The sequence below is a fragment of the Canis lupus genome, chromosome 19 (genome assembly GCF_048164855.1).
Source record: "Canis lupus baileyi chromosome 19, mCanLup2.hap1, whole genome shotgun sequence".
NCBI lineage: Eukaryota > Metazoa > Chordata > Mammalia > Carnivora > Canidae > Canis > Canis lupus.
Window position 1 is genome coordinate 46,853,942 of NC_132856.1, and position 25,600 is coordinate 46,879,541.

At 54.3% G+C, this 25,600-nt stretch overlaps 1 protein-coding gene across 1 annotated transcript in view; it reads left to right on the plus strand.

Annotated features, from left to right (window-relative positions):
• Positions 1–22,361, plus strand: part of UNC13A (unc-13 homolog A) — a 64,597-nt gene extending 42,236 nt beyond the window's left edge. Inside the window, exons 29-45 of the mRNA XM_072786799.1 lie at positions 503–599; positions 966–1,109; positions 1,879–1,962; positions 2,463–2,540; positions 2,763–2,851; positions 3,313–3,465; positions 4,610–4,733; positions 5,684–5,689; positions 7,464–7,502; positions 8,632–8,661; positions 10,054–10,110; positions 10,473–10,553; positions 11,344–11,491; positions 12,493–12,549; positions 15,298–15,390; positions 16,103–16,262; positions 17,659–22,361. Coding sequence (XP_072642900.1) covers positions 503–599; positions 966–1,109; positions 1,879–1,962; positions 2,463–2,540; positions 2,763–2,851; positions 3,313–3,465; positions 4,610–4,733; positions 5,684–5,689; positions 7,464–7,502; positions 8,632–8,661; positions 10,054–10,110; positions 10,473–10,553; positions 11,344–11,491; positions 12,493–12,549; positions 15,298–15,390; positions 16,103–16,262; positions 17,659–17,959 — 1,741 coding nt within the window. The 3' untranslated portion in view covers positions 17,960–22,361. The remainder of the gene's footprint in view (positions 1–502; positions 600–965; positions 1,110–1,878; positions 1,963–2,462; positions 2,541–2,762; positions 2,852–3,312; positions 3,466–4,609; positions 4,734–5,683; positions 5,690–7,463; positions 7,503–8,631; positions 8,662–10,053; positions 10,111–10,472; positions 10,554–11,343; positions 11,492–12,492; positions 12,550–15,297; positions 15,391–16,102; positions 16,263–17,658) is intronic.
• Positions 22,362–25,600: the final 3,239 nt, after the last annotated feature.

Consider the following 25,600-nt stretch of genomic DNA (forward strand, 5'->3'; position numbering starts at 1 on the left):
ATTCCCATTTTGGGGATGAGAAAATGGAGAGTTTAATGCTGAAGGACTTGCCCAAGGTGACATCCAATAAGTGACGGAGCCAGGATTTGAACTCTGGATGTCTGACTCACGGGCTGTGTTGGAGAGCAGGATGGTGGTCACCATTTACCGAGGACCTACTATGTGTTGTGTCATTCACTGCTCACAGCAGCACTGTGGGATAGATACTCCTCTGTTGTACAGGTAATGGGATCCCACAGAGGGAATCCACTTGCCCATGGGTAGTTTATCTGAACCATGAGCCCTGCGAGTATGAGCCTTGCCCTAACAGTGGCCACGAGGTCCATTTCGTGGCTGAAGTAACCGAGGCCTGATGGGTTAGGGAAGCAGGGGGGTACCCACCCAAGGCCACAGGATGAATTCAAGGGAGAGAAGGACCTGCCCAAGTACCGTTAAGAACCAGGCAAAGGAGAGGGTCAGGGGATGAGAGGTGGCAAGACCCCACTCCTGCTCTCCATTCCAGGTGGTTTGAGCCCTTTGTCATCCAATGGCTGGACGAGAATGAGGAGGTGTCCCGGGATTTCCTACATGGGGCCCTGGAGCGAGACAAGAAGGATGGGGTGAGGACACTGGCCCATGATCAAGGCCCTAGAGTGCCCACAGTGGTCTCCCTCTGAGGCCCATTGGGATCCAATATGAGGTCAAAAATTGCCCTTGGGATGAAGCCAGTCTGAAAGATGGCCACCATTTTCATCTTGTTCATAGTGTTGAAAGTGTTCATTCAACAAATGAATGAAAATTCATCAAGCTGGAAGCCCCACACTCCCCATAGCCTCTGTGTCCACATCTAAGTCACCCCTGCACACTATTCATTTCACTCCAGGGCAGTTGGTCTCTGGCTTTCCCCATGGAGAGCAGGGGGGTTGGATGCTGGGACTGTCTGGCTCTGACCCCTCTCTTCCTTTCTGGCCTCCCTCCCACTACAGTTCCAGCAGACGTCAGAGCATGCCCTATTCTCCTGCTCCGTGGTGGATGTCTTCTCCCAGCTCAACCAGAGCTTTGAGATTATCAAGAAACTCGAGTGTCCTGACCCCCAGATTGTGGGGCACTATATGAGGCGCTTTGCCAAGGTATGGGAGTGCAAGTGGGATTAGGGATGGAGTCCAGATGAGGAATTGGGATAGGGTCAAGGTTGAGGTTGCAGTTGAAATTGCTATTGGGATCAAGGTCAAGACTGGGGTTAAGGTTGGGATTGAGGTCAAAGCTGGGGTTGGTGATATCAGTGAGATAGGGGTTGAGGTTGAGATCAATGTTGGAGTTATGATTGGGAACAGCATTTAGGTTGAGTTTGGAGTTGATGTCAGGGCCGTGGTTAAAGTTGGAATTGAATTTGGAGATGGGGTCAAGGTTGAGGATGGGATTGAGCTTGGGTTTGGGTTTAGGGTTACTATTAGTATAGAAATTCAATTTGGCATTGAGGTTGGAGTGAGTGTTGGGATTAATGTAGAATTATGGCGGGCCTTGGGGTGAGGTTGGAGGTCGGGACCATCTAACTGGCATTGAGGGTTCCAGCTAGTTGGCTTTAGGCTGAGTTGAACTTGAGGACTGTAAGTAGGAATTGAGATTCTGTCTGGGATCCAGTCATGCTTGTTCTTGGAGCTGGGTTAATATGATGGTTGATTGCTCTGTGAAAGAGCTGACTTTACATAAAATAGTCATCCTTACCTGGTGGTGTCTCCTCTTGGTTGTGAGGGTCATCTTGGGTAGAGAATTCACCCATTCAAGTGGTCCATCTTAAGTTCTCTTAGGGGTTTGGGCTCATCCCTGATCTCACTAGTGACTCTTGATGGGCTTGCCCAGCCCCAGCCCCCATTCTCACTCCATCTGTGTCCTCCCCAGACCATCAGTAATGTGCTTCTCCAGTACGCAGACATCATCTCCAAGGACTTCGCCTCCTACTGCTCCAAGGAGAAGGAGAAAGTGGTGACCTGTGGGGGACCCTATCCTGTCCCCTCTCAGCCCCATTCTGTACCCCCAAGGCTCCATCCTTCCCTGGGCTCTGTGTCTATGTGTCCAGCTGTGTGTCCGTGTACCTGACTGTGTGTGTCTGGGGGGATCTGGAGGTGAGGGCACATGCCTTCAGTGTGTCATTGTTGCGAATGAAGCCTTCAGGGTGTATGGATGTAAGTGTGCAAAGCTTTGAGCCCATGTGGGAGAATATGGGTGTGTGACAGGAACTCTCCCCCTTCCTGCTACTCCCAGAAGCCTAGCCCACCCTAGGGAAGTTACTTAGCCCTGTTTCCCTCTGCCAGTCTCGAGACACTCCCTTCCCCAACATTCCCAGAAATCTGGTCCCAAATGCTGTCTTTCATTCTTCCTCCGGACTCAGACCCTGAAACCATCCTGGGGTCCCTGGCAGTGGATGGGGGAGGCTCTGGGGAAGGGTACTGAGCCCTGACTCCCTGCTCTTTTTGCATCCCTAGCCCTGCATCCTCATGAACAACACTCAGCAGCTCCGAGTGCAGCTAGAGAAGATGTTCGAAGCCATGGGAGGGAAGGAGGTGAGGCGAAGCCCAGGCAGGGTCATCACGTACCCTGCATCCCTGTAGGCCCTTGATGAATTCCCGCTCAGCTACTCCCTCTAACCCAAGCAAGCAGCTTCACCATCTGTGCCTGTTTCCTCCCCAGCCCCTTGGGATCTCTTTCCCTGTGTTGGATGGGTAAATACCCCATTTATGTGGATGCTCTATAAACCTGACCTGCTATCCTTTTTCCCTCCTCAGCTGGATGCCGAGGCCAGTGACATCTTGAAGGAGCTCCAGGTGAAGCTCAACAATGTCTTAGATGAACTCAGCCGGGTGTTTGCTACCAGGTGGGGACATCTCCAGGGCTGGGAGCAGACAGGAGGGGGTAGCCCCACACCTCTAAACCTGGGGCATCCAGAGACTCAGCAGATGTAGTGGTGAGGACTTCAGGCTCGGAGTTAGAGCTGAGTTCAATCCTGGCTTCACCACTTACTAGCTATGTAGCCTTGGGTGAGTCATTTAATTTCTCTGAACCTTAGTTTACTCATCTATAAAATGAGGATGATGATAGTAATAGTACCTGAGTAGGACTGTGCAGTGAGATAAATAGCACAAGTGAATGTCTCAGCCCAGTGTCCAATTCTGCTATTACACACCACATCATCCCCTGCTCAGTTATATGCCATGGCTCCTTGATGCTCAGGATAAAAACATAAAGGTCCATGGGTCAGCTTTTGAGACCTCATCTGGTCCTTTCTCTGGGAGGCCTGAAGAGTGTGGTCTGAGCTCCTCCCTTCTATGCCCCCAGCTTCCAGCCACACATTGAGGAGTGCGTAAAGCAGATGGGTGACATCCTCAGCCAGGTGAAGGGCACAGGCAATGTGCCAGCCAGTGCCTGCAGCAGTGTGGCCCAGGATGCTGACAATGTGCTGCAACCCATCATGGACCTGCTGGACAGCAAGTAAGCCAGGCTGGGTAGACTAAGATGGCCAGGAAGAGTTTAAGGATGGGGCCTCAGAGACCTAGGGCTGGCCTGGAGAGGACATTCAGGGCATGTTTGCTGGGCAGTGGTTGTATGGTTTGGAAGGGTGGGTGGGTGGAGGTATGAAGGGATAGAAATATGGGTGAGTAAATGGTTGGAAGGACTGTGAGTAAATATTTGTATGGGTGAATGGACAGTGGTTGGATGGATAGATGACATGAGAAATGAGTGCGCTGATTGATGGGTAGATTAAAAGATAAATGCTTGGAAGGCTAGATGGAGGGTAGATGGATAAAAGGAGGGATGGATGGGTAAATGAATAGTTAGGTAAGTATTTGGATGGATGGATGGATGAATAACCAGATGGATGGATGGACGAATGGATCAATAGATTGAAATAAGGAAAAATGGATGGAAGTGTAGATGAGAGGATGGATGAATGGGTGGAAGGGAGGGAGGGAAGGAAAGAGGGGATGGAGGATGGATAGAAAGTTGGATGGGAAGGAGGGAGCAAGGGAGGAGGGGAGAAGAAAAAAGATGGAGGGGTCATTAAATTTGGGGGGGGATAGTTTGGAGGATGGGTGGGTCAGTTGTTGGATGGATCATGGTGGATTGATTACTCGGTCTCCTTGAACCCTCATATATCCAGTCTCGAATTCTTGTTTTCCCTCTCAAGTTTGCCCTCTTCCTATACCATCCCTTCCCCTCTGCCTGAACATGGTCCCAGCCCACTCGCAGTCCCTAGTCTCCAGCCTTCCTCTTCCAGCTTACCCTCCACGCTTCTTTCGAACAGAAAAGTCTGACTATGTATCTCATGAACACTCCATGGTTCCTCACTGCCCTCATGCTGAGGCCCAGGCTTTCCTCCCAGCCAGTGTTGAGTCCTCTTCCAGCCTGGCCCCTGCTGACCTGTCCAGTCACCATTTACTCCTCATGTGTGTCATGCTTCATAGCCCCATCAGATCATTCTGGTCAATGGGATCCATCCGGCCCCATTCAGGGGTCCCTGTACAGGCTCTGTGCCCTCTGGAGCATTTTCCCACCTTGCCCATTTGTTGAGGAAAGGGGGCTCTGCAGGTTAGAGCCAGCTGGGCCATCTCTCAGACCTGCCCTTCATCTCCAGCCTGACTCTCTTTGCCAAAATCTGTGAGAAGACAGTGCTGAAGCGGGTGCTAAAGGAGTTGTGGAAGTTGGTCATGAACACCATGGAGAAGACCATCGTTCTGCCGCCCCTCACTGACCAGACGGTGAGGCCCACAGGGGGCCAGAGGGGATTCCTGGGCAGCCTCCCCTGTGGGAGCCCAGAGAACTTGATGCCAAAGGCAGTGGGGCTCAGAGGTCAGTGGGGCCATTCAAAGATTAGAGAGGTCACCTATGGATTAAAAGTCACCAAAGAGTCAAATAGGTCATTCATGGGTCAGATATATAAATGTCAAAGAGGTCACGTAGAGTTAAGAGATGTCTAAGGGACACAGAAGTCATATGTGGATCAATAGGGCATACAAAGGTCGGAGATCACCCAGAAAATAAAGAGGTCAACTTGGGGATCATGGAATCCATGGATCACAGAGGTCATATGGGTCAGTGGGTTCATCAGAGGGCTCTTTGGGGTCAATCACGAGACAAGGAGGGGAGATACCATGGACTTGGAAGATCAGAGACCAATAGAACACAGGGCTCCCAGAGGTCAGCCAGAGGTTACAGAGAGCATCCAAGGTCAGAGAGGTCAAGCAGAGGTCAGCATTCATCTACAGGCCAGGACCATGCCTCTAGAACCCTTTGGGAAAAGCCCAGAGACCGTGATCCCCAGGGATCAGGCTTCCAGGTGGGATTGGGTGAACCACAACATCTGCGGAGGGGTGTGGCTGGGTGTGGGTTCCTCCAGGGAGGTGTGCGGGCCTGAGGACGGCAATGGCACATGGGTTGATGGCACAGTACAGAGTGAGAGGACGTTCCTGGGTGGTTGGGGGAGGCTCGGAGAGGGTGGGCAGGGCCGCCAAGAGGCACCGATGGTGGGGGATGGTGGGGGAGGCTTTAGACCTCCCGTCACCTGTCACCTGCCTGTCTCCTCTGGGCTGGGCAGGGGCACGGGGTCCGCCCCTCGGTGCCGTCTCCGCCCCCTCCCTGGCCTTCCTGGGAGACTCATGGTGACTTATTCCCCCCTCCCCCACCGCCCCCCCCCCATCTCGGCTGACAGATGATCGTAAGTAGAGGCCCTTCTGTCCGTCTGTCTGTCCGTCCGCTCTGTGTCTGGACTCGGCCCACCGCGTGGCTGCACCCACCCCACCCAGTGCCCCCTCCTCACCCACCGGCCTCCCACCCACTGTCCCACTTCCCGCCTAGATGTGCCTGTGTCTGTCTGGGGCGGGGCATGGGGAGGGGGCGGGGCCTGGAGGGAGGGAGGCCACGCCCGCCCACCCCGCCCCATTGTTAAGTACCCAGGAGGTGCCTTCGGGCTCCCAAACCCCGAAGCCTAAGACCAGCATCTTCACATCTGACTTCATCCCTTACTTGGGATTCACCCTCACCCCCATGCTCAGACTCCAGCAGGATACTGGTCCCTCTCTGAAGCTAGAAGGAGGCTAAAAGTCAACGGAGTTCTCGAACGTCCTCGCTGGCTCTCAACTGTTAACAGCCACACAAAATACAGGCCCCCACCCCCCGAGTCCCTACTCAGCTGTTAGGCACAGACCCCAACCCCCACCACCACCACCCCTGCCTTCCCACTCCCACCGCAGGATCACATGAATCCCAGACACACACCCAGGCACCCAGGTGGGAGACAGCATTTGTGACTTTGGTGGCAGGCAGACCTGGCGTCAAATCCCAGCCCAGCCACTCTGTGACCTTGGGAAGTCACTTCACCTCCCAACCTCTGGTTCCTTGTCTGGAAAAAGAGGTTACCTGTAGTAACTCTCGGAGGGTTGTTGTGAGAACCAAACGGGATGATGCATTAAAGTCTCATCTCTGTGACTACCTGAGGCAGTGCTCACTAAATTAGAGCTGATATTGTTGGTGATGGTAGTAATATGTAGACACACAGGAGGGCAGAGATCAATAAAACCACTTCAGAGTCCCCCCCCCCCTTTTGTGGACAAGACAATTATAAGATTTCACCTGTCAAAAGTTCACGAGCGTTCATCTCACTTCTTGGTGGCTGCAGTCTGGGTCTTTGGCTGTAACCATCTGGTGGCAGGATACCCAACAACAGTGTGTTTATGGGCAAGGAGCTAAAGGGATTCACATTTATTGATGATTCTTTGTGGGTTTTTTGTGTTTTTTTTTTTCTTTAAGATCTTATTTTTGTTTATTCACGAGAGACAGAGAGGCAGAGACATAGGCAGAGGGAGAGAGGCACAGGGAGCCTGATGTGGGACTCGATCCCGGGACCCTGGGATCACTCCCTGAGCCAAAGGCAGACGCTCAACCACTGAGCCACCCAGGCGTCCCTATTGATGATTCTTTGTATGATCGACCTCGTAGTTGCTGTACAGCCTACATTCATGACAACCCTTTGAGTGAGGTGGATATTATTATTCCCGTTTCGCAGAAGAGGAAAGCTGAGGCTCAGAGAGGAGGAGTCACTTGCTCAAGGCCACATAGTAAACATGCCAGAGTCAGGTTCCAAATTCAGACCTACCTGAATTTGGAGCCTATTTGATCACCTGTTGACCCAAGAAACAAGATCCTCATATATACAGTAAACATAAACGGATCATACTTTGGCAGTGACTTCTTTCTCTCTGGCTCTGTATTTCTATTTCTCCTCTTTCTCTTTCCTATCTCTCTGACTCTTATAGCTTTTAAGAGTTGGTCATTAAGGTACACACACATCCCTCCATGCAACCCAGCCATCAGCGCCCTGTGCGGTATAGATGCCCCTTACCTCCTGTCCCCGTGAGTACATGTGTGATCACCCTGGGTTCCCACCACACATGGCTTGCCAGGTTGATCACCCTGTGACGTTGTCTCTGCAGGGCACCCTCTTGAGAAAACATGGCAAGGGATTAGAAAAGGTAATGAGGGCCTCATCTGTGCTGAGGTCCTGAGCTCTGGTGTCTGGGTGTGTGTGTGCATGTGTGTGTCCGTGTACATGGGTAGGAAGGTCAGCTGGGATCACAGGTAAAGGCAGGTGTCTTAGCCAAGTCCCAGAAAACCAGAAGTTAGAGATGAGTTGATTCTCCAGGGTCATGGCTTGGAGTAGGTGTCCATGTGTGAGCAAACATTGGCACAAACGGCTCCCACCCTCTTATAACAAAACCCAAAGGGCTTATCTCAGCCCTGGGCTCAGCTGAAATTCTGTGGCTTTGAGAAGGGCCCGGACCCTGGACTACTGCCCTGGACTGAGACACGTGTTGTTTTTCATGTAGATTGTTGTTGTTGTTGTTCTAATGGGTATTTGTTGTAAGGAGATGGGAGCTGTGGCAACACATGAACAGTTGCCCTTGCTGTGCATTCATGTAGGAACTATCATACCTGTGAGCACACAAGCTTCCCTACTCACTCATTTAGCCCTTTGAGGAGGGGCGCATATTCAATGTGCCAGGCACCATATACATGTAAGTGCATCCATGTAGGGGTGAGTGTGTGAGCTTATGTGTGTGACTGTGCACACATGTGGAAGTGTTTAGGGGTCCATGTGTGTATTTTAATGTGTGAGTTCTTCTGTGTGTATGTGTTTTTGTGTGCTGATCCAAGTGTGTATGCGCGTGTGTGTTAAACTTTCTGCACCTGTGTGGATGTGCTCGGGTGTGTGTCTCCACATTGAGGGAACTTGTGATACCTATAAGTACATTTCTTTTAGAAGCAGCCCTGTGGGAAAAAGTCTTGGGAGTTGGGGGAGGAGAGAAACCCAAGCCCTTTCTCTTCTCTCCCCCTCTCCAAGGCACCCCATCCCTAGGCAGGCTGTCCCCAGGTGATGGGCTGGTTGTAGCCTCCTGGCAGTCGGGGAGTCCAGCCAGAGCCCCCAGTGGGAGACAAGGGAAGGTGCCTAGCTGGGGAGGGGGCCCAGTGTTAGACTCAGGACCTGGGGGGGCAGCTTGTGGGCTGGGGAGTGGGACTGTGCTTTGAGTGGGCAGGGAAGCCCCAGTGAGCATCCTCCCAACAGCCACCCAAACTCTGACCTCCGCCTGATTCTCTCCACAGGGCAGGGTGAAATTGCCAAGCCACTCAGATGTAAGACCAGCCTCTCACTGTCTGTCTGGCTCCCACCCCCGTCCCCCTCCCCACCCCGTGCCTCCTTCCACCTCTGTGGTCCTTGCCGTCTGGGGGCGCACTGTGAACCCATCTGTGGTCTCTTCTTCCTTTGTCTGTCTGGTTTGCTCGTGAGGGTGGGTGGGGGGGGAGGCAGGAGGGGAGGAGGGTGTGGCAAGGGAAACTGAGGACCAGATAGCTGGGCTCCTAAGTCGCTGTGCTTCAGGACAGCCTCAGGGAATCACAGACAAGGATCAAAAAAGTGGCCACAGCCAGGACGATAGTAAGGATGTTAGTAGGGGCAGCTCCCACTGGCCAGCTGGTAGACCGTCAATGTGATTCCAATCATCTCAGCTGTAAATGGGCCTCCTTCCTGCCTAGCCCTGCTCAGGACCCCAGACCACCCCAGAGCCCAGTAAATGCAGGACCTCATCGATACTTAGGCCTACCCCAGCCCCCGAGCTAGTGTAGGTGCCCCTGTGAACCAGCGAAGGAAACTGAGACCCAGAAAAGTCCAAGGACATGCCTCAGGTCACCTAGCACAGTGATTGGAGGAGGCAGGACTTGTGACTTCCAGGCCGATCATTGCCCCCCAGCACTGCTCATGACCTTGAGGCCAAATGATAATAACGACAGTGAACATTGAACAAAGACACATTTAGCCCCAGCTAAACCATGAAGTAGATATGATTTCCCCCAACTAGATGAGAAAGCTGAGGTTCAGAGAGGTTAAGTGACTTGCCCAGGGCCACATAGCAGAGCTGGGATTTGAACGCAGCCCACCCAGGCTCATTGGAGCCATAACCAGGATGCCATCTTGCTGGTGTCTGTTTTGGGTGGGTGGAGGATGGGTACTGAGGTGTGTGTTGCTTGGGGAGGATTCTTCCTTTTACAAGGTCATACTAACAGCCACCCAGATTACTGGGGGGAAATTCTCCTACAGGGGCATGGGGCCCGGGGAGTGGTGGTGCTGGGGTCACCAGAACCCATCCCACAGTTTTCTTGAAACCCTCTGACTTTGGGCTGCCCAGCGTGTCCCATACTGACAAACACCATCTGGGGCTCCCTGCACCCATGGCTCCTCACTGCCTGCTCTCTTTCTTCTCTGTCCCACAAACCCGGGGTCCTGGTAGAGGTGAGAGGGTGGGTAGTGCGCCCACACTGGGATTTGCAGGGACAAAGTCATCACCTCCTCCCACTCAGCACTTCCTGAGGGGAAGCTCCAGATCTGTCTCTGGGACATAACCATTGCCCTGCCCAGAGCTTCTGGACAAGAACCAAGGTGGTGTCCGGGGCTAGGGTGTCAGTAGGGCTGTGGGGATTGGTCTGGAGGACCGCCCCCCTCACCTCGGCTGTGACTGTTGTTACCTGCAGGGAACCCAGATGATCTTCAATGCAGCCAAAGAGCTGGGTCAGCTGTCTAAACTCAAGGTGAGGCCAAGTGTGGGGGCAGGAGGTTGGGGTGGGGACATTTCCTGGGGGAGAGGTCCCAGAATGGTGACATGCTTAGGGGACAGAAGCCCCACTCGGACTGACTTAAGCACAATTTATTGGATCCAGTGTGTTGGAAAGATGTGCAAAGTTCAGCTTCAGATACAGCTTGATCAAGGGTACAAATCATTTATTTGACAAATATTGAGCACCTGCTGTGTGCCAGTCACAGGCAAGGCACCAGGCACACAGCAGACCCACTACCCTACTTGTCAGAGTTTTCCATGAGGCCCAGCCCAGACAGGCATATCCCTAAGGTGGGGTCTGCTCTGCCCACCTGGGCCCTCTCTCCATCCATCCAGGACCACATGGTACGAGAAGAAGCCAAGAGCTTGACCCCAAAGCAGTGTGCAGTCGTCGAACTGGCCCTGGACACCATCAAGGTGAGAGGTCCCACCCCTGTCCCTTCCCAGGTGGAACAGGCAGAGGGTGTGACTGGTGAGGACATGGACCTAGACTCCCAACCCACCTTACTTTATTCAATTTATAAACACTCCCTGATGACTCCTCTGTCAGTTCCAGGCTGGCTGATGCAGGGTCCCGCGGAGCCCTAGGTTCAGGGGGCCAGCCAGATACAGACACCCCCAGCTCTGGGGTGTCAAGCTCTGGGTCTTGAGGAATGCATAGGAGTTCCAAGCCAGAGCAAACAAAGCATTGTAGGTAGAGGGCCAGCCCATGCAAGAACCCGGGGGCGGGGGAGGGGGCATGAAAGGGGCCGTGGTCTCCATGAAATGAAAAGCATGAAAACTACCCTGAGGGCAATTTTTTTTTTCTTAAATAATTATAGTGAAATAGGGTTGGCAAAGTATTAAGGAGGGTGGTCAAGGAAAGCTCCTTGCGATCTTAACCAACGGAGGGAGGACAGGGAACCAGCCACGGCAAAATTAGGTGTTTGACTTTGGGAGGGAGGCCGTCCCATCAAGGAGCGCAGGAAGTGCAAAGACCCTGAGGCAGGTACCACAAGGGGCTGGAGGAGAGGGAGAGGCATGGGTGTTATTTTGAGACTGCCGCTGGCTTTGGGGGCAGGGCTGGAGGTGGGGGAGTAGCAGAGCCGACCAGTGTTCTGAGGCCCCGGGTCATCCAGCACGTCACCACTGGAGGGCAGCGGGGGTGGGGAGGGGGGTATCGGGGCTGCCTAACTAGACTCACCTCTCCCCGCCCTGTCCTCCACAGCAATACTTCCACGCAGGTGGCGTGGGCCTCAAGAAGACCTTTCTGGAAAAGAGCCCGGACCTGCAGTCCCTGCGCTACGCCCTGTCCCTCTACACGCAGGCCACTGACCTGCTCATCAAGACCTTCGTGCAGACGCAGGCGGCCCAGGGTAAGCGGCGGCCTGCTAGCTGCGGCCACCCAGCCCCTAAGCCAGTGAGGCCGCCACCGACTCACCTCCTCTGTGACGTCACGGGCCGGGGCAATTGACAGCCCCCGGGAGCCCGCGAGCTCCGCGCTGGCTCGGGGCCAACGAGTGATCGCCTACTCGTGGGGGCGGGACCTCGACGTCACTGGGCCAGGAGGTGATTGAAAGCTGTGGGGCGGGACCTCTTTGAAGGCCAGGCCCCGGGAGTGATTGAAAGCTCCTGGGGGCGGGACTTGGAAGGATGGGATCCAGGGAGTGGTTGACAGCTCGGGGGAGGCGGGGCATATGACGTCATGCGGCAAAGGAATGATTGACAGCCCCGGGGGATGGGATGGGAGGGACCCCCGACCCGGAGGAGCGGACCGAGAGGGAGTTTCCGTTTCTCAAATTCTGTCTTTCTCTCTCTCTTCTCTTGCCTCTGTCTCGTGTCCCTCTCTGAGTTCACGCACAGCAGCTGGGGCTGGGGAGAGCAGGACTCTAGGGTCCTAGTTCCCCTCCCTGGGGACACCCCCCGCCCCCCCATTCAAAACTGGCCCTAGGACGCGGGAGAGAAGTTTGGCCGCTGACCCAGGCGTAGTTCCGGCAGCGGGGTGGGAGGGAGAGCGGCCATCCGGCCAGAAGCTGGGGGGAGGGGAGCGCCCCCCACCCCCATCCCCCCCACCCCGAGTCAGCCCAGGGCCTAGGGCCCTCCCTGGGCGCCGGGCTCCCGTGCTCAGCCTCGTGCCCAGTCCAAGCTGCTGCTTTTAGTGTCCCTGGTGTCCCCCCCGGAGCGGGAGGCTGTCCGTCCGTCCGTCTGCAGCTGACGTTTCTCTCTCTCTTGTTTCTCCTCCCTCTCACTCGCCGCCCCCTCTCCGCGCCTCCCCTGCTCCCCGCCACGCACACTCGCCCTCCATCCTCGCCTCTCGCTCGCTCGTCTCTCCCCCACCCCTCCCTCCCCTCCTTTCTCCACCTTCCCCCGCGATTAGTCCATGGTGGAAAAGGGACTAGGTTTACCCTTAGTGAAGACATTTATCCTGAGAAGGGTACGTGCCTCCGCCGCCCGCCCGCCCGCCCGCCCGCGCCCGGTGCCCGGTGCCTGCGCCCCTCCCGGCCCGGCTAGTAAAAGGCCCGTCCTTCCGCCTCCCGGCCGCGCCCGGGCCGACCGGCTCTGGGGGCCTAGGTGGACGAGGGGGAAGGACGGCTTGCTGGTTCCACGGGGGGAAGGAGAAGCGATTCGAGTCGGAATCCGCTTCGCCCTAGGTGCACCTCCTAAGCAGGATCCCGGGAGCCCCGGACAGCGCCTGCACGGCTGGGAGTGGGCTCGGATGCCAGTGGGCCCCTCCCCCAGCTCTGCCTCTGGCGGCTGGGCGCCTGCGGGAGTAGCTCAGCTTTCCCATCTGTAAAAGGGGAACGGTCAAGGGCCCTCATACAAAGATTATTTTTAGGATTAGCTGAATTAAATTTAGAGCAGTTCCCGACCTGTAATACATGTGGTAGCTCCCAGGAAGTGTATTGTTGCTGTTACTGTATTATTATCACTAATGACTATTATTACCGACGTCATGCTTCCAAGCATAGAAAACGAATTGTTTTCAAGCTCTAACTCTGAGCCAGCGCTTGTGTCAAGAAACATTTCTCAGGGATTTTTTAGAAAAGATTTCTCCCAATTGCCCCACAGGGCAGTCCATCATTCCACAGATGAGGAAGCTGAGTCTCAAAGGAGATTAAGCCATTTGCCCAAGGAACCTTCCTTTATGAAGGGGCGAGGGGCAGGGACTCAGGGAGGGGCGGGATTGGGGTAAACAGAGAGGCCCGAGAAAGACCCTTCCCCTTGGAGCCAGCAAACCACGGGATGGGGGCGCCCAGCAATGCCCTCCTCCCCCTTCTTACTAGCTTTGGCCATGGTCTGACCCCTCACCCCACCCACCACTGTCCAACTCCCCACCTGGCACCCTCAGTCTGGCCCGGATTGAGCTTGCTGTGAAGCATCAGCCTTGGGGTTGGGGGGAGGTGAGGCTGAGCATGTGACTGGTTGGGGGGAGGGGGGAGCCGGAGCCTGAGATGACAAGGAAGGTGGCCTGGGGTGGGCAGTGAGGATTTGGCAGGGGGGGGGGGGTGCACGCCCCAGTAGTGGGGTGATGGGGGGGTCTCCAGGCCTCTCTGTCCCCTGAGCCTCAGTCACTTTCCACCCAGTGCCAGGTAACCCTGATTAACCTTGGATACCCACCCCTGACTCCCCCCTTCTTCCCCCTATGCATGGGGTGCTCAAGGTGTGGGGAGCTTTCTGAGGGGCAAGGGAGGGGCCTGGTGGGGGTGCTGGCGGTCACAGGTCCCCAGGCCCCACAGGATGCCCTTTCCAGAACCACAGAAAGAGGGACAGGGACAAAGCTTTTAGGTTGCCCCTTCAATGACCCACCAGAACCAATCAATCAGGGCATCGTGGTGGCCACAGAGACACACCTTACCCAGGCTCAAGCAGACTAGGGAATTTGTGGGCCTGGAACGGAAAGATTAAGGGCTGTGTCGACATCCATAATAGCTGGATCTGCGGTCTTGGGCAATGTCATTGGTCACTGATCTCTGCTGAGACATCTGTGACGAAGGCTTTCCCCTCGTTGGGCAGAGACAGACTTGCCAGCTTAGCACCAAAGACTCTGTTCTCAGAGTTATGGCCAAAGTCCCAGGGCTAACTCTGATTGGCCCAGCACGGATCACATGACCACTCCTGAGCCAATCATTGCAACAGTGGGCAGGGCATGACCTGACTGGGCAGCTGTGGTTATTTCGCCATGTGTGCAAGATGGAGCCCCTAGGCTTAAGATTCTTGACGCTTGAGATTCTCTATGGAAAGAGGAACAGCCTTGAGGCAGGGAAAATAAAGATATCCCTACAAGCTGTCGCTTCAGAAGAAGTGAGGACTCTGGGTCAGGTTCTCACAGTGTTTTGGAGAAGCAGTGAAGGAGCCTGTGTGGCTGCAGCAGAGTGAGCAAGGGTGAGCGTGGACAGAGGTGACGCGGGAGAGGTAATAGTGAGGACGCACTGGGAGGGACACTGCAGGTCACCAAAAAGACTTTGATTATTTCAGAGGGATTTGGAAGCCACGGAAGTGTTTTGACCAGAGGAGGGAAGTGTGCTAACCTAATAGGATTTTCTGTGGGTGGTGTATGGAGAGAAGCTGAGAGGAGGATTTGGGGGACAGGGTATGGGTTACTGCAATAGTCCAGGCGTGAGATGATGGGGGATGGAACCAAGGAGGTGGGTCAGATTCTGGATGTATTTTGAAGATAGAGCCAGCAGACTTTTCTAGTATGTACTTAGAGAGGGAGTGAAGACCGAGAAGGGAGTCCCAACAGTTTGAGGATTGAAAGAGAAGGTGACAAAAGAGTGTGAGAAGGAGCGGCTAGTGTGTAGGAGGAGAACCTGAAGAGTGTGGCATTGGTGCAAGCAAGAGGAGAAATGAGGCCCCGGAAGCCAGGATATGTAAGATGAGGACTGAGTTTTGACAACGTGGCTGTCAGCAGAATGAGAAAAATGGGGGGGGGGGGGGCAGGTGCATTAAGCTCAGAGAAGTTAAGAGAGCTGAGATCACGCAGCAAGGTAGTGAAAGGCCAGACCCCAGCATTCTTGGCCTCCTAAGACCATTTGCCATCCCTGCCCCACCCTCAGTGCCACCCTGTCAGGGCTGATGACCTGGTGCCGCCAGCACATGGTGGGTGGGAGGCGGTCCAGGTCCCTTAGAGTGGGTGGGAAGAATGGAGCTCATGCCAAGCATCCTCCCCTTCCCCGCCCAGGCTCGGGTGTGGAAGACCCCGTGGGTGAAGTTTCAGTCCACGTTGAGCTCTTCACTCATCCAGGAACCGGGGAACACAAGGTCACTGTGAAAGGTGAGTAGTCTGAGTTGGAAGGGGGCATGGCTTCACCAGGATTCACTAGGTCCTGTGACAGAAATCAAACTCAAACTAGCTTAAGCAAGAAAAACATTTTTCATTAAAAAAAAAAAAAAAGTTTTCATAAAACTGAAAATTCCAGAAATAAATTACCTTCAGGCATGGCTGGATCCAGAGGCATGGACAGTGTTATGGGACTTAATTCCACCTTCCCCATCTTTCAGGTCTGCCTTCCTTTTGTTGGCTTTTATTTTTTTTTATTAGAACACAGATTGAGCTGTTTCATAAGCCCTAAAATAGCAATGGCTTAAACAAAACAAAATAGAATGAAGTTTCCTCTGAGGTAACTCCAAGAACAGTCATCCCAGAGCTGACAGGGAGGCTTCACAAATTTGGGGGCTCCTGTCATCTTATGTTGCACTTTCACCCCCAATATGCTTTCCTCCTCTATAGGGCACCAAAGAACTCAGTACCCACCAGCATCCCAGCCAGCAGCTGGGAAGGAGAAAGTTAAGCCCATTCTCCCTGCCTTTTAAGCTACGATCTGAAAGTTGTACAGATCACTTCCTTTCACTGAAATTTCATTGGCTGGAACTTAGTCATATAGCCACACTTAGCTATAGGAACATTCTAGGAAATGTATTATTTCAGACAGACTTCGAAAACCACAGCTTCGTACCTTACCTTACCCTCTACTTCCCCTTCACAGTCGTGGCTGCCAATGACCTCAAGTGGCAGACTTCTGGCATTTTCCGGCCATTTATCGAGGTCAACATCATTGGGCCCCAGCTCAGTGACAAGAAACGCAAGTTTGCAACCAAATCCAAGAATAACAGCTGGGCCCCCAAGTACAACGAGAGCTTCCAGTTGTGAGTCTAAGGATGGTTTGGGGAGCATGGGGAGGGGACATCCTCCTGGGTGACCTCAGGATCCACCAGAAGAGGGATGTCTGGTGGCCAGTGATACTTGGGTGCAGGAATGAGAGGGGTCACATCCTAGGTGAGGGCACTGGGAAGGAAGGCACCTTAGTGCAGGAGTGACCTTGGTGAGGGGATGGGATGAGTAATCACTTTGGAAGACAAGCAGTGAATGAAATGTAACATGTTGATGAAGCTTGTGAAGAGGAGAGGAAGTCTGGGCAGAGGGGGCCTGTTGGGCACAGCCATTTCTGGGGCTGGAGACTCAGGTCTGGTTAAGGGCCATGAGTGGTCATGATGCGGCAAGGAAGGTGTGGGTGAGGTCTCGGGGGCATCGGGGCAGGTCTGGAGGAGTCACCGGCAGGGGACAGGAGTGGTGTGGTCCAGGGCTAGGGATGCCTGTCCAGTGGGTGAGAGTGAGGTCACATCCATGTGGGACTTCCTGGTGAGCATAGTCGGAAGCATCAGGGCCCCAGAGGAGCAGATGACAAAGCACAAATGCGTCTGATCAAGGTGTTACTTGGGGTGGGCAGATATTTGGATCAGGCGCAAACCTCACTGGGGCAGGTTATGTTGGGAGGTGTTCTTGGGGGACAGAAGAGCAGAGGGGTAGGGGGGCATGAGAGCTGGGAGAGGACAAGAAGAGGGCTCTTGGTGAGAGGATTTTGGAGGGGTAGGACAGCTGATGCAATGCTTGGGAGCAGGGGCTTCCTCTAGTAGCCGCGCAGGTATCTCCTGGGGTGGGCGGAGTACAGCGGCCGCGGTGTGGGCGTGGCCCTCCAGGGCAGGTCCCCTGGGGACAGAGGCCAGCACTGGGGACAGAACTTGGGGGCTGGGGAAGGCACACTGGAGTGTGTGTGGGGGGGAGTTCACTCGTGATGAGGCATGAGGCAAGTCGTGTGGAGAGAGCACCTGAAGGGTAAGAGGTGTAGTAGGGAGTATGGGGGAGGGGCCACGTCAAGGAGAGAGCTTGGGTTCAAGGGGGAGCCCGGTAAAGGGGCTTCTGGGCGCGGTATCTGGGTTAGGATGGTGGGAGCAGCAGCTCATCCGGCCAAAGGTGCGGGCGCCCATATCACGGGGCGGAAGCCTGGTCTAGCCAGGGGGTCTCGGAGGTGTCACCTGGGTGGGGGCGTGGCTTGGCCTGGGGCTGGCAGTAGGACGGTGGGGGTGCTGTCGGCTAGAGATGGGGTGGGGGGCAGAGGAGAGGAAGGAGAGACAAGAGATATTCCCGAGGGGGGCGGCAGAGGTGCGCATCCGGAAAGATGGGCGTGGCCCCGCTCTGGGCGCCCCGGGGGCGGGGCCACCGGGGGCGGCGGGCGGGGCTGTCCTCACGCCCCGCCCCCCGCAGCACGCTGAGCGCCGACGCGGGCCCGGAGTGCTACGAGCTGCAGGTGTGCGTCAAAGACTACTGCTTCGCGCGCGAGGACCGCACGGTGGGGCTGGCCGTGCTGCAGCTGCGGGAGCTGGCCCAGCGCGGGAGCGCCGCCTGCTGGCTGCCACTGGGCCGCCGCATCCATATGGACGACACGGGCCTCACAGTGCTGCGCATCCTGTCGCAGCGCAGCAACGACGAGGTGGCCAAGGAGTTCGTCAAGCTCAAGTCGGACACGCGCTCCGCCGAGGAGGGCGGCGCCGCGCCTGCGCCCTAGCGTGGGGCGCGCGGGCGGGCAGCGTTGCGACTGCGCACGGGGCGGGGCGACGTCTGCGCTGGGGCCTCCCAGAGGGCTCTGCGGAGGGCTGGCTGTGCCTGCGCCCTTGACCTCGCTGCCCCCTCTAGGGAATTGTGAACGGACGACGCCCCGCCCCCTCGAGAGGCCACGCCCTCGGGCGCGATGAAGGAAGAAGCCACATCCCCTACTAGAAGCCAAGTCCCCAGCGCCTAGGGGACCTTTGGAGCTGGGATGGGAGGAAGTCCCGCCCCCTGTGGAGGAGGCCAGGTCCTGGGGCTCTGGTACGGGGAGGCCCTGCCTCCTGTCCCCTGGAAAAGCCATAAGATGGGTCCCCAACCCCTGGGGCCCAAGACCAATTGCCAAGTATGGAACTCTCAGCTCCCTCGAGGGGCGGGCCCTGGGCGAGGGGCGGGGCTTCCTGGAGCGCCCCCTGGGGTGGTCTAGGGGTTGGAGGCACTAGGATGCAAGTTGGAGGGCCCAGGTTGGACCAGAGTGTCTTTTCATGTTTGTGCAAAAAATAAACGGGGAGGGAGGGTAGGATGGGATTTCAAAAGCACATGCGCCCTCGGGCGCCCAAACCCTGGGGGCCAAGTGGATGGCTGTGAAGCACCCGCGCTGCCCCCACTTCCCTATGGGGGTTTGCCTCTCCTGTTCCCCCAATATACCCCATCCTCATATCATAGAGTTCAATCCACCCATTTAACAGATGGCAAAACTGAGGCCCAGAGAGCTGCTTGAGGCTTTGCCGAAGGTCCCAGTGCCATACCCTCTCCCCACTCCCTTTGGCCTGTGTGCCCCATTTAAAGGTGGGCTGAGATCGGATGACCGACACAGCTCCCCATTGCTGCTAACCCCTCCTCAGGGGACCTCCCCCAATCCTTACAAGGGATGGGGGTTCTGGGCCAATCCTCCACTGCCCCCCCTCCCACGTCTGGCTGCCAAGTGAAACCCCTGCCCTCAGCCCTTTCCCCTGGGACCCTGTGGGGAGGTTCCCTGGACCCAGGCAGTCCCCGAACCTCTTCTCCGGGCAGGCAAGAAAGAGACCAGAAACTCTAGGTGTGTGTATATGTGTGTGTGTGTGTAAATACACAAACATGCTCGGAGCTTAGTCTCCAAAATCTCATTCATTCATTCAAACACCATGCCACAGGATACCCCCGGTGGGGCCTCTACCTGCCTAAAGCTCTTCCTCCAGCAGGCAGTAGTGGGGCGATCTGGCCAGAGTCAAGTTTCCCCATTTTAGTTCATGCAGGCAGAACCTTTTGGGAAAGTTTGTCATGGCTTGACTTTGCTCAGAATCTGCTTCTCCATGTTGGACAGGAGCTCGTGTGCCATTTTTTTTTCCCTGCCAGATTAGCAAGTACAGGATTCTCTTGTGCTGGGAAGAAACTAAAACAGGGGTGAGGTGAGGAGTAGCTGGTCTCCTGGAGTGGTAAGGGCTGTGTCAGACGGGAAAGCAAGGGAGGGCTTTCTGAGGAGGTGAGAAATGAGAAGGAACCACCCATTCGAGAGAAGAAAGCTCCAAGCAGAGGGAACAGTAGGGGCAAAGGCTGAGGTGGGCAGGCTTGAAGCACAGTGAGGTCCATGTGGCTGAAGAGGGGGACAACAGGGAGGAGGTGTTGATGTCGGGCAGACCTGCAGAGATATCAGACCAGGCAGGGCCCTCGGGAGTTTTTACGCTAAGAGACTTGGAGAGCTTCAGGAGATTTTAAAGCCGAGGAGGGTCTGGATTTCAGGTTTTAAAACCTCCATCTGGCCACCTTATGGAGAATGGACCAGTGCAGTTTGGGGGAGAGACAATGTGCTTTTGGGACACTGAAATTAATTCCTGGAGGGATTTTAGAAGATCTATTTTAAAAGAAAAAAATAAACCCACCCCTTAGATGAGCCCTGGGCCACTGGGTACAGTTGTCCCGTTGTGCACTGCCCAAGGGTTTGACACTTCTAAGGAGGCCATGTGCAAATCCTAGGGATTGAGAGTTGTATTTTTATATTGATGGTTTCCTGGCACTATTTTGTAAGTTACCCAGAGGTGCTCTACGTCCTCTGGATTTAGGCAGGTTCAGGTACCTGAAGGTTCTGAACCAGAGATTAAGATGCAAGTTCTCCCACAGGTAGGTGGGGGAGGCGACAGGGGCAGGTTGGGAGGTGGCAAGGAGGGAGCTTAGCGTCTCTCTCACATGAACTGAGAGGCAGATTTTAAGTTCGGACCATCCATGAGGTAGGTAGGAGTGAGGTGGATAGAGGATTCGGGTTGAGAACACCAGCAACACCCAAAGGGGAGGTAATGTGACCTGGGGTGAGCCCTGAAAGATTTATGGATGACCAGTAGGAAAAGAGAAGAGGGAGCTGAGCTTTTCTCTGAAAGAGCAAACTTATTTCCCAAAAGAGTCCTTGGGAATCCCTGGTCAAGGCCTGCCAGTGTGTGTGTGTGTGTGTGTGTGTGTTTGGAGTTCCCCAGCGCCAGCCCAGGCACATGGAGGGAGCTTCAGGGAGTATTTGTTGAAAGACTTTTTCTGACTCCCAGGCTAGAACTGTTTTGGAAATTTCCTCCCTCTTCTTTCCCCCAGAGAACTCCTATTTATCCCTCAAAACCCATCACAAATATCCTCTCCCATAGAAAACCCTCCCTGCTCTTCCTCAGGACTTCCCCAGCCTCTGTCCCCGATGCCTGGGGGCTAGGGGTATCTGCCATAGTCCCCATTTCCCCCAGACTGGGGATGTGAGGCCTCTAGAGGGCCCTAAGTTCACCTAGCACAGACTGGGTACAGGAGGATGATAGGGAAGGTATGCCTAGTTGAAATACGTCTTGGGGTCGGGGGTCCACATGCGTGTCTATCCATGTCTGTTCCTAGCAACCTTCCCCTCCCACATAGACCTGGGCACACAGAAGGTGTTCCAGCCAGACTGTGGCTGAGTCACAGGACACGGCGTGGAGAGAGGACGAGAGCAGACGAGGAGACAGGGAAGGAGTCTAAGGGGCTGGAAGCCTTTGAAACTAGGACGTTCCTGTATTGGAACAAGGCTCAGAGAGGAGCAGGGTCTTCCGCAAAGCCACTCTCCGCCTCACCTGGGGTACCCTAAGCTCTGAGCCTTGGTGGGGTCTCAGGGTTGCATTTAGACCTCATTTCATGCCAGGAGCTGGCCCTAGATTTCCATGGTCAGAGAACGGAGGAGGTACGTTTGGCCCATGGTGGGGCAGGGAGAGTGCGACATTTGAGGGGCATCTTGGACAGAGTCGATCCCGTCTCCCTGTGCGCCCACCCCACAAGAGGGACAGTGTCCCAGAGTAAGGACACGAAGAGAGAAGAAGAGGGAAGGTTGGAGAGAGAGAGAAGGGGAAAAATCAGGAGGGTGAGATCATCCCCAGGGAGACCTTGAGGCGGAGAGAGAGACTCAGAGATGGGGAGATGCAGGAACAGAGGGGAAAATGAAGCTGGGGATCTAGAAGGAAGAGGAACCCACCGTTCTCTCTGGCTCTCCCCGTCCATCCTGGAAGGATTTCTGTAAAAGGAGCAGGTGCCTGGCCGCGACCGCAATCCCTCTCAGGCTCCAGTCTGAAACCTCACCGTGCCCCCATCAGAGATGCAAAAAACTTAACACCCAACTAGAAATCTTTGGGACCTCAGAGACCTTTCTGTCCCCCACACCCTGCGCTGTTCATTTTGCAGATGGGGACACCGAGGGGCGGGGCAGAGCAGGGACAGCCCAGAGTCGCCCCAAACTGCTGCCCCGGTGGAGCGGGAGGGGAGCTCACTGGGGGTTTGGTTCGGATCACGACACCGTCTGCCCCCCCTGAACATCCTTTCCTAAGAATTGTCAAGGACCAAAGTCGTCTTCGCTGACACGTGTTGCTTTTCTCTTTGCCTTTTTTTTTTTTTTTTTTTAAAGAGAGAAATCAAGTTGACGCTGTCGAGTAAGACCTCTCCCGATTGCCCGGCCCCCGCCTAACCATAGTGGCTCTCTTGAGGCACAGGTCACAGGCGGAGGTCCCCCCCTCACCCTTCGCTCCCATGCATCCCAGGCCATGCAGCCAGGGGGACTCACACTTCACCCCTGGCCCCGGCCCCCTGGGAACCCCCCCCCAAACCCGGCCACGCAGTCCAGGGAGGTTCTTCCTCCACACACCTTCTCTTAGCATGTGATTGCAAATGTGAAATCAAATGCTGTTTGTTTGTTTGTTTTAACTCCATCCCGTTGGTCTGGCATCTGCGCAGATGCCCCCATTTCTCTGTAAATATGTGACTTGGAACAAATGTTTAAAACCAACGAGAAGTGGTCATGAATGCATGGTGTTGAGATGTTTTGCACTACTCCAACTTTTTGGTCTCTGTAAAAATATTTTATTAACAGCAGACATTAAAAAAAGAAAAAGCACACAGCCTCAGATGCGTGGTGGCTTCCTTGCATCCCCATATTGGCGAAAAAACTCACATTGCCCTTAATACCCGCAGACGCTGTTGGACACACTTCCTACCCATGAACGCAACTCATCCATAGGTAGCTTCGTAGAAGAAAAAGGGAGACCCAGAGAGGTGAGGTATTGGGGGGGGGCAGAGGGAGCCAGGATCTGAACCTAGGACTTTCGGCAGCTGTTGCTCAGCTCAAGCAAGTTGGGACATGCTCGTAGTCAACCTACAGCCCCATGTGTGTCCGTTTTGTTTTGTTTTTGCTTTTCTCGGCTTAAGTATAAATTTATTGAGAATTCCTGGGCTGGTGGTTGTCGCCTCCCAATGTGGAGGGAGGACTCAACACTAGGAAATTACTCAGAAATCACACTGTCCCAACACTTCTGGCCAACATGGGAAGGAGCAAAATCGTTCCCCACCCCCCAAATTGGTCAGGCTTTTGTTCATCCAAGAAGGGGTGGGATGACAGATGCAGAAGGGACCATCACATGGATGGGGGTGCGCAGGACCCCAAGCTGGCTCCTCAAAACCCAGGGGAGGAATGCCTGGGTGGCTCAGTGGTGGAGCATCTGCCTTTGGTTCAGGGCATGATCCCAGGGTCCTGGGATCGAGTCCCGCATCGGGCTCCCTGCATGGAGCCTGCTTCTCCCTCTGCCTGTGTCTCTGCCTCTCTCTCTGTATCTCTCATGAATAAAATAAAATCTTTAAAATAAATAAAATAAAATAAATAAAATCTTAAAAAAAGTCTTTTCTTAAAAAGAAATTACATTCAGCTGCAGAAAAATTAAGTTTTAATCTTTGCATCTTTATTTTTTTTAAGATTTATTTTTATTTATTTATTTATGATAGACATAGAGAGAGAGAGAGAGAAGCAGAGACGCAGGCAGAGGGAGCCATGCCGGGAGCCCGACGCGAGACTCGATCCCGGGACTCCAGGATCGCTCCCTGGGCCAAAGGCAGGCGTGAAACCGCTGAGCCACCCAGGGATCCCCCTCTTTGCATCTTTAAAATTAAGAAATGAGATTCTCACCTGCTACATTAAAACAAACAAAAAACCAGGTGGGGACCAGGGTGGCACTAGGCTGGAGCTCTCTGAGCACAGTTTTGGACTAACAACCAGAGAAGAGCTAGAGTAGTAAGGATGGGGCCAGGGGTTGAGACCTTTCACCCCAACCTGCTCACCTTGGAGGAGCCCTGAAGAATGCTGGCTATACCCAGGTGCACAAGATCCACACAGGGAGCCTGATGTGGGACTCGATCCTGGGACTCCAGGGTCACGCCCTGGGCTGAAGGCGGCGCTAAACCGCTGAGCCATCCAGGGCACCCCAGATTTATTTATTTTAGAGAGAGAGAGGGAGAGCATACAAGCAGGAGGGGCAGAGGGAGAAAAAGAGAATCTCAAGCAGACTCTGCACAGAGCCGGACACGGGGCTCAACCCCACAACCCTGAGATCACGACATGAGCCAAACCAAGAGCCAGCTGCTTAACTGAATGAGCCCCCCAGGCACCCCTCGAGCTGAATTTAGTTTCTGTTTTGAGCCCCCATCCCTCCAGGGAGCAGAAACGGCATCTCACTCAGCTCAGCGTTCCCTCTTCCCTCGGGGGAGATTCAAGGATCCCCCGGCCCAAGATCTGGGACCAGGGGTTTTCCATTTGAGTGGCCAGGGCAGGGGCCATGAGATCCACCACCTGTGGGAGTGGCTTCACTGCCTCTTAGCTACAAATAACGGCAGAAAAAAATGACAAACAGGACTACAAGTGATCAAACCCCGGGGGTGACCTATACCCAGAAATTCTCCTATGAGTACACCCTCCAGAGAGTCTTGCGTGTGGCTAAGGAGGCTGGAAGCAGCCTCCAGCTGTGGGGACAGATGAGCCAGGGCTGTGAGCAAGGTGGCAGAGACACAGCCCACCAGGGGCCCTCGCGTCCTTGCTGACTGTGCCAGGGAGCAAAGTGGCGTGACTTCTCCTTCTCCTCCTCCACCTCCTCCTCCTCTTCCTCTTCTTTTTAAGGATTTTATTTATTTATTCATGAGAGACACACAGAGAGAGGCAGAGGGAGAAGGAAGCTCCATGCTGGGAGCCCGATGTGGGACTCGATCCCCCGACCCCGGGGATCACAACCTGAGCCAAAGGCAGCCGCTTAACCACTGAGCCCCCCAGGCGTCGCTGCAGTGCGACTTTTGCATAACTGCTCACTCCCTGACCCAGGGGACCCGGTTTGTTCCCCACTTGCTAGGAAAGGTGCTCCGCCCACTGGCCCACTGTGGGCTCCATCGTGTCCTTCTGGAGCCACTGAGTCTCCTGGTCAACACCACACCTGGGGGCGAGGGACAGGCTGACCTTTGCCCTTCTGTCTGGAGGGAGGGAGGCTTTTCTCTGACAAAGGATGAGAATGAATGTTAGACGTTTGATGTTGACTGAAAAAAAGAAAGTCTTCTACATCTTCACAGAGCATGAGCCGTGTCGATCCAGCCCAACAACTAGCTGTATATATTTCCACACAGATATATTTCAGGATACATAGGTGTGAATAATAATAATAATAATAATAATAATAATAATAATAGGCGCCTGGGTGGCTCAGTGATTAAGTGTCTGCCTTCAGCTCAGGGCATGATCTCAGGGTCCTGGGATCGAGCCCCATGTTGGGCTCACTGCTCAGTGGGGGAGCCTGCTTCTCCCTCTCCCTCTGCTGCTCCCCCTGCTTGTGCTCTCATTCTCTGTGTCAAATAAATAAAATCTTAAAAAAAAGATAAGCACAAAATTAAGGATTAAAAAATTGAGAATTCTATCTCATACCATCAAGATGACTCCTATCAAAAAACCCAGAAGGCAGCACGTGTTGAGGATGTGAGGACATTGGAACCCTCGTGTTCCGCTGGTGAGAATGTAAGATGGTGCGGCCTCAGTGGAAAATGGGAGGGAGAGTCCTAAAAAGATTAAAAATAGAATTACCAAGTGACCCAGCAATTCCACTTCCTCTAAAGAATTGAAAGCAGGAAAAAAAAAAAAGGAATTTAAAGCAGGGTCTCGAAGAGGTACTTGTTCACTCCTGTTCAGAGCTTCATTGTTTACAATAGCTGAAACATGGAAGCAAGCCAGTGTCCATCAACAGATGGACGGACAAGGACAATGCATCTTGCCCACACACGAGAATATTCTTCAGCCTGAAACAGGAAGGAGATTCTTTTTTTTTTTTAATTATTT